The sequence below is a fragment of the Orussus abietinus genome, unplaced genomic scaffold (assembly GCF_000612105.2).
Source record: "Orussus abietinus isolate OABI.00-Male unplaced genomic scaffold, Oabi_2.0 scaffold535, whole genome shotgun sequence".
NCBI classification, from domain to species: domain Eukaryota; kingdom Metazoa; phylum Arthropoda; class Insecta; order Hymenoptera; family Orussidae; genus Orussus; species Orussus abietinus.
Window position 1 is genome coordinate 44,686 of NW_019394695.1, and position 8,426 is coordinate 53,111.

General features: G+C 47.2%; 2 protein-coding genes across 2 annotated transcripts in view; both read left to right on the plus strand.

Moving 5' to 3' along the window:
- LOC111673860 overlaps positions 1 to 4,665 on the plus strand; it is a 9,087-nt gene extending 4,422 nt beyond the window's left edge. The window contains exons 2-6 of the mRNA XM_023433022.1: positions 349 to 567; positions 767 to 970; positions 1,588 to 1,782; positions 2,672 to 3,981; positions 4,053 to 4,665. Of these exons, the coding sequence (XP_023288790.1) occupies positions 349 to 567; positions 767 to 970; positions 1,588 to 1,782; positions 2,672 to 3,981; positions 4,053 to 4,665 (2,541 nt within the window). The remainder of the gene's footprint in view (positions 1 to 348; positions 568 to 766; positions 971 to 1,587; positions 1,783 to 2,671; positions 3,982 to 4,052) is intronic.
- The window catches only part of LOC105700096 (transmembrane protein 151B), a gene marked incomplete at its 3' end in the record, with an annotated part of 12,665 nt that extends 4,392 nt beyond the window's left edge, over positions 1 to 8,273 (plus strand). Inside the window, exons 2-4 of the mRNA XM_023433021.1 lie at positions 7,555 to 7,670; positions 7,772 to 7,903; positions 8,193 to 8,273. Of these exons, the coding sequence (XP_023288789.1) occupies positions 7,650 to 7,670; positions 7,772 to 7,903; positions 8,193 to 8,273 (234 nt within the window). The remainder of the gene's footprint in view (positions 1 to 7,554; positions 7,671 to 7,771; positions 7,904 to 8,192) is intronic.
- Positions 8,274 to 8,426: the final 153 nt, after the last annotated feature.

Consider the following 8,426-nt stretch of genomic DNA (forward strand, 5'->3'; position numbering starts at 1 on the left):
GTGAAGTAAGAAATGTATTTTTATTATGTTAGTAAGTTAAATAATATAATTACTCTATATGTTTATAAATTATTGAAACTAAATATGTCATTCAGATTTTCAAGAAATATTTCAAATATCTTCGAATGAAATCTACAAGAAATCTTAAAGAATCTGTCGCTTGAGATATTTAGCAAGGATTACAAAGAAATGTTTAGAAATTATTCTATGCTACTAGGGTTGATTTATCTCCGGAAGTTTCGATATAGTGAAATGGCGAGGGGATAGGCATATGTAATTTTTATCTCTGTACAATATTTCTGCCGGCAATTAAAGTATTCCACCCAAGCGTTAGCATTTCGATTGCAGGTCGCTTTCATGGGCATGCTGTATTTAGTGTACCTGGTGGAGTGTTATCACTCGCCTATCAGAATCGACCTGCTGCACGCCGATAGCGTCCTGACGAAATTGTCTCAATTGAGGCTTGCTCAACCCACTATATGGTGGAAGGCGATTTCGTATCATTACGTGCGCCGGAAACGTCAGATTACTCGGTACAGGAATGGCGATAATTACACGACCACTCAGGTACTTCGTTAAGACTCGATATCGATTAACCCTTTCGGTGATAAGTCCTGGACGTGGGTGAAATTCTTGAAAGTGTACAGAGCATTCTATAAGAAAATGTTGAACGTACATATACGTCTATAGCACCGAAAGGGTTAATATCGAATGACTTCGGTGGAGTTATTTTAACCAAGGGGTGTATTTGAAATGCCGACATCAGGTGTACTACGAGAGGGTGAACACGCACGCGGCCACTTCGCACTATTTCTACGACTATTGCGGCGTAAAGGACATCAGCAAGGACCTGATCATCGACCCGAGGATCCCGATCACGAAGATCACCCTGACGAAAGGGTTCGCCTTCTCGAACATGAGATCCGCCACCGAGTTCGAGGAGGCCAGGTCGAGGTTCTTCGCCGAACAGGTAAATAGGCTCGAGGTCGAGGGGGTGTTCACTCAGGAAATCATGAATCTTAACCCTTTAAACACGGAGCCATTTCGACATATGGGCGAAATTCGCCTGGCCGTGCAGGCAATATTGGACCAAACGTCGGGCGCCTTTAGGCGCTCTTAATAGCCAAAGGGATCTGAAAGTGGCATTCGAGAGATCAATCGTTCATGAAACTTTTCTACAAACTGGATCGTTTTAAACTTTACAACGTGAACATAAAGGCTGTAAGGAAAGTCTCGACACTCTTGAAATTTCATTATCTACCCCAAACTTTGAAAATGTCTATAAACATATTTTCTTTTTTCAATTCAAATTTTATGGGTGTCAGGACATTCCTTATAGTCTCCATGTTCATGTTGTAAAGTTTGAGACTATTCGATAAACCCGGTTCGGAGGGAAGTTTCATAAACGGAACCTCCACTATGCAACTATCGCATCACCTTAATGCTTGAAGTCATGCAGAAATTAGCTGGAAATCGCAAGTAGAAATCACTGGAAATTGTTGGAAATCACCGAATACTGTCACCAGTTTAAAATTAAAGGTCGAACGTCACTTGTTATTAATGATAGGATTTTTTTCTTTCCCCCAGGAACTTAGGGACGATTACATGGAAATGAGGGAAGGCTTGGATCTGGGGTACAATTTCAACACTACGTCGTTGGTAGCGGTCCTTGGGAATCCGTGGTTTACCAATTGCTACGTGTACTGGTGCTTGAGCGCACTCTTGCTCAGCTGGCCTCTCAGGATTATAATAGAGTGCAACACTCAGTATGCGGACTATCAGGTACCTTATTCCTATATTCAGGGTTTAAGGTGAAGTGAAACACGTCGAGGAACTTGATCAACGTCGATAAAGATTTTTCTAAATGCCTACGGTGCCGACGTTCGTTTTTATATTGACAGCTGGGTCGAATTATATTGGGTATTGTACCAAATGGCATACTCCACCTGTCGTTTTCGTACAATAATTATAAAGAAATCGAAGTAAAACTCCAGAAATCTCCTGGATTCATGCTTTCTGGGGCCCTAATTCACTGCAGAGGGACCCCCTGCGCCATCTGTGATTTCCAGGTGAATTAAATTTTCACTCCGAGACCTCGTATTACCATCTTTTTAGCATAGAAGCGCATACAACACTTTTTTTGCCTTTATCCCGTTCAAATGCGAGTTTATCGATTACCAGAGTGTTTTAAATTGTCGTAAAATTGTCCTGACCCTTTCGATTCTCATATCGGAGCCTTCGATAATTGTATATTGATCGAAATATGAGAGCTCGACGCTATTTTGGCTCTGGTCTGAGCTGTTAAAAAATTAAAAAAAAAATTAAAAATGTTGTTTGTGTCAGGACAATTCTTAGATGATCAGGAGTGATATGTCAAAGTTTCGGACAGTATGGTCTAATACCCTTAAAAAAAGTGTTGTCTTCGAATCGACTGATGTCAAAGGGGTTTCACTTCACCTTAACTCGCGATGTAGGCGACAATAGGGGGGAATAATTCAATAGACATGTATTAATATCGAAAGAAATTCCGAGTTTCACCTAAGCCTTGTTAAAGGTCTTAATCCTGAGTATTACCTAGGCCAGGGAATATAAATAATTATTTTGGGGGCGGATGGTTTTCGCATTTAATTATTCTGAATTATATTGAAAGTTATATTGAATTATATTGCAGATAACCAAAATCTTCGGGGTTAATTACGACACCCCCCTTGATGGCGAGCCGATACACGCGTCTTCCAGTCAGCTGAGTGCCCCAGGATCATACATGTTAGCGCCGAGCTACAGCGAGGCTCTCTTGATGGAGCCATCGGTGGGTCCTGATCAAAATCAGGAGACAGAAATGGTACCGAGTTATTCCGAGGCACTGCTCTATGAGAGGGCCCAAGAGATGACTCCCTGCGAGATCGTCGTCGAGAACCCAGAGACCGAGGAAGCTCCAACGATAAACTGCGGCTGCCCCTGTCACGGGATGGACTCGGAAAGTTGTAGGTCTTATAGGAGTTTGCCGGACAACGCGGAGCTCAGCGACGAGAGGTCCTCGGCAGACCCTCGAGAGAGGCTGGAGGAAAGTGCCGACGAGATGGAACGAGCTCCTCAGTCCGTGGTCTACAATGTGGACACGACCGAGGAGGAGCCGACTTCCTCCGATCGCCTCGCAACTCGGCCCAGCAGATCAAATGACTGTACCAATTGTAAAGAGTCAGCGAGACAATTGGCATTCGGTCCAGAGGCGAGCTCCAGACCCGTGGGCCACGTCCGACAGAGCTCTTTGGAAGGTCTGCAAGATAGAAGGCCAGAGAGGAAGAGCATACCTAGGGAGATTTCGGAGCCGAATCTGAGGTCGAGCTCGGAGCTGATGACCGCCAGCACGCAGTTCCTCATGGCGAACGGGCGCAGCTTGGAGAACATTTTGGAGAAGGAGGAAGCCGACGCGGAGGGGCTCAGGACGAACCCAGAGGGGCTCAGGGCGAACCAGGAGAGAGCCGAGGCCCTGGTCCTGGAGGACGAGGCTTTGCTGGACTCGAAGTCCGTTCCTTCCTTAAACTGGAGCCAGAGTCGAGGAGCCATCCCGAAACGGGTGGAGATCAGCAAGAGAGTCACCGTGAACCCCATGTCCGACGTGGGAAAGAAGATCCCCAGCTCCAGGACCTACTTCTGCCTCAAGTCCATCTTGAAGCAGAACAAGAGGAGGTACACCCTGGTCACGGCAGACGAGCTCCAGAGCCTCGCGGCCGAGGAGCACGACAGGTGCGGCTTCGCCTTGAAGAAGCCCTTGCCAACCTTCGGCCCTGGGCAGTCCCTGGGTCCAGGGTGCAGCAGGGACTGCTGCGGTATAGTCAACGGAGACAAATTCCGGCTTAACTGGAGCTCCAGGGAGAGCCTGGACAGTCTTTCCGCCCCCAGGAGGAAACAACTCCTCCGAGAGAACGGGGTGTACCGCAGAGACCACAGGGCGATGGACCAGAAGCGCGAGAACTCCAGGTAGACTCTTCTCCGAGGATCCTTGACCTCCACCCACCAGGAAGCTTTGTATAAATGTACTATTTTTCCAGGACCCTGATCTTCGCGAGCCCGATCCAGGAGGTCTGTCCCGAGGATCCCTTTGGAGGGAAGAACCTGGTGCCCAGCGAGAACCCTCCGGACTACGAGGAGGCCCTGAACTTCCCTGCTTTATCCCGGCTGAGAAGGTCCTTCACCGAGAGGGAGGTCCTCGAAAGATCCGGGAACTGCAGGAAACACCAGCGTACTCTCAGCGTGGAGCCGGAGGACTTGTTCCCTGGTCGGTACCGACTGGCTGATACGGCGAATCACTACAGGAACGTCGTTTCCTTTCCGCAGTACGAGGGCAGGGTGTCCTCCAGGGATGCCAGGATCCTCGTACCGAGCAATAATCGGCTCCCGGTCGATCATAACGCCTCCACGCAGGACCAAACTCGGGTGTTCGTGCACGCCAGCGACCTGGCCGAGCATTCGGCGGATCCTCGTTCGGATCCCTCCAGGGAGAGGCTCTCCAAGTTGAGGAGGTCCCTCACCGAGAGGAGGTCCACCTCCAAGTCGAGGAGGGCCGACAGGCACCTGCGTAGGAGCTTCACCGAGAGGGTCGAGTTCGCCTGCGGGACCGGCACCGGGAGGCGAACCAACCTCAACATGGAGACCTCCTTATAACGAGCAGGGCCCGTTAGAATCGCTTTTTTCGACGACGTGACCAAAGTTTTCTACCTCGGTGCGATTTACATTCTGTTCAATTACGTTGACACGGACGGGGTTTTCGTTTGACCGACAGCCAGGGTGTGCCGAGGCCACCCTGAGAGTCATCCGTCAATTATGTGGATTGCGCGTTAAATTTAGAGAATACATTTCTCCAGGTACACTGGCGAGCATGAATGCGTTTCCTGTGGATGTAGACCCGTTAGCGTATAATGGGAAAATCACGAAGTAGTATTAGGAGTACCCATAGGGAATCAATTATTTTGAAAGTAGTGTTTTGGACGTCAAAAAATGGATTATTTATGGCTACCCCTAATACAAAGAGATACGACGCTGTGTATTGAAATCGTCCCCACTTTAGGGGTCCAAGATCTTCAGATTTTTTTCTGATCTAGGGCCGAGAGCGCCTCCTCGATGAAATTTTGTAATTGAAAGTTATCTTCCACTAGCAGGTTCGCTAGTCTTTATCGCATTAAAAACATTACATTCTGTATGTCATATGCGGATTATAGTATTGCTTTGCGCACCTTAATTGCAAAGTTAAAAGCATTTTAGGTCATTTACATCGGTAGGAAATGTTTCAGTGACGTAGATTGAAGTTCCCTTATTTTCCGCAAGTAGCGCTCGCATCGTTGGATTAGGGAAAATCTGAAATCCTGGAGCCCCTTTCTATGAAACCAGCCATAGGCGTTATGTCTTCTTACCCTACTTCATGGGGAAAATATTCATGCCCACAAGCGTACAGTGGTGGATATGAATGCCTTCTCCAAGCATACATTTACCCAAGTATAGGATGAAATGACATTCATGGCCGCCAGGGTAGAAATCGCGGATGTGGCCACGATTCGCGAGGCCTTGCCTGATTTAACGTTTACATTGCCTGCGTAAAATTAGGGGATTAACGAATTAATCGAGCGCAGTACCTTTGCCGATGGGATTAGAGGTTTCGTTTGACTCGCTCGAGAGATAGTAATGAAATTTGTTATCCGGGTATAGACGTTACGGCGTCTTTCCTGCTCAGGTCTTTCTACTTTTAAGCCGAAGGGGATAAGTGCACTGCTCGGAAAACGTATTGAGTGTAGATGTTCAACCGGGTTTTATAGTTTTTGCATCGACAGTCCAGTCTGCGCTGAATACGTTTCCCCGTTTTACTGGGTCTTATTTTCTATCGGTTCGTTTGGACGCTCGATCGGCTTCGGATTTACATTCCTTGCCTGGACTGATACAATAGGTTTGTTTGCGTTGTCTACACTTTCTACTCAATAGTAACGAGGGCACTACACTTTTCTTGAAAGGTGCAGACACTTTCGTCGACGCACAAATTTTGAATTTTCCTGTTTGCTGGTCTTTTGAATTTTTAAATTTGCCGCCAAATTCGCGGCCTATGCTTCTTGCACTCGCTCGGGATCGAGGGTGGAAAGTGTAGAGAAAGTGTACACTCGGGGTAGATGCCCTAGCAAAACAAACAACGACATCTGCGTCATTTCCGTCGAAACGAGCGCCAAAGTGTAGACTTTTCGTAAAAGTGTAGAAACTGTAGGCAAAACGGACAAATTTAATATGGACGAGGGACGTTAGAGAGCGTGCACGCGCCTGCTTAAAATGAAAGTTGCATGTAAATTAACGATAGCTAAGGCAGCATGAAAGTGACGTTACGGGAGAGGGCTTTTACGTAGGAATCGCTAGTCGTAAATTTGGTACCGAACTAACGACTCGCTTGAGCCGTCCGCCATTTTCCTGGGCGCCGATGTCCCTTCCAGGCCTAAGAAAAGGATTCGATTGATATCCACTAAATCTCCGCATCCAGACGTGGGAAAGTCCCTAAACAATTTCTCATTTAACCTTTCAGCTACTAAACGCCACTATCCCTACGGGCACAAAATATTCGTCCTATATTTTCTATATGTTTAACGAATATCGTACACTTTGTAAATATTTAGCAGACATTTGAAATATTTGCCAAACCTTTACTTTAGAATATTATCCCTATAATATTTATANTGTACCATCGCGCGTATTTAATAAACATATTCACGCGGTGCGAAGACACCGAATTTTTTAATTGACCGCCTAAGGTAGATTCGCATGCACTCTGGGGATTGATTCCGAATGGTGCACCCTGTACCATCGGAGGAGGCATCGAGCGATGTTCGCCGTCTGACTAGTAGTTCTCTATTTCCACTGGGGGTAGGAAGAGGCGAGTGGATTCGTTCGGGTAGTACGGCCGGAGGGCGCCGTACTGGCGACGCCAGTTACCCCTGAACGTTCCTCGGGGGTGGATCCACCCTTCCTGTGGGGCCGAAAGCACGGCAGGTGGGCTCCGAGATCCGAGACACCGACTCGTCCTAAAAATCGGCAAAGAAGAGATGGCCGAGTCGCAGGCGGCCCCAGGTACAAGAGTAAACTTCCAACCCTAGAAAGTATCCCGAAATACCGTCGAATTCCCTCAATCGGCATCTCGATTTCCATCGATCTCGTCGACGGCGCCTCCATTCGGCGATCGATATCTATCTCGAGCACCCCCTCGGGTCGCACCTGGCGGCTTCGTAGACGCGTTATCGTCAATGTTTACCTTTCTGATAGCCCGTGGGGTTTGCTCCGCGCGCTCCAGCACGCCCCCTGGGCCTCGCTCTACCTGTAGGAAATAACCAAGTGCTCGGTAGATAAACGGAGGCGTTTACCGGCTTCTTGTATGTAATATGGGAAATCGAGAGCCGCTCCTCACGGTATGATAAACCCCTTCGCACACGGGGAGCGGCGACTCGATAAGCGGGGAGAGGGGAACTCGCTTTGCATTTTCGCGGGACTTTTCGAGAGTTTGCATTTAAAGGGAGCTTCTTTCCCCAGCTTACGGAGGGTGAACCAACGCACGGGTGAAGATGATTACCGGATTTGGGACTTGATAGACCTTGAAGATCGTTCTTGCGGTACCGCGGCTGAAGATGAATCGGGAAAATGAGGAGGTGAGCTTTTTCAGCTTTTTCACTTGGATGCCGCTCTTTTGGAGGGGCAGCAGTCTTGAGGGTTTTTACGGTGCCTTATGGTGGATTGTTCATCGTTTTAGCAACGACCCGTGTCACAAACTCTGTGCGGTGCTCTGCAGAAAGAGGCGAATTGCAAGTGCTTGGTCCTGTCCGTTCTGATTTACGGCTGCCTCGCCGCAGTCACGTGGTGCAGGTGCGCCAACGTCACCAAAGTGAGTTTTTACGTAATTTCAAACTGCAGTGCGAATTTTAGACGGGCTCACTTCGGTTAATCGCGTGCAAGTGTCGAGGAGGATGTCATTTGCGGATTAGGGGAACGTTTTAGTCTCAATGACTTGTTAATCCAGTCGCTAGAGTATGACGATGTAAAATTGGGATCGTGTAGGTAACCGTGCAATGAAAGTGAATTTTCAGGCAATCATAGTCTAAATAGTGGACGTCATCCATTTCTTGATAACGTCTGTACGCAAAACTAATTATCAATGGCGTAATCTTTTGCAGATCGTAATCAATTTCTCAAAGTACCCGATCAAGAGCACGAAGCACGTCTCGCCATGCGACGATGGTTACATTTACATTCCCGTAAGTTTCCCCGATAGTTCCCTAGTAGCACAGAATATATTGTCCTATATTTTCTATATATTTAACGAATATCGTACACTTTGTAAATATTTAGCAGACATTTGAAATATTTGCCAAATGTTTACTTTAGAATATTATCTCTATAATATTTAT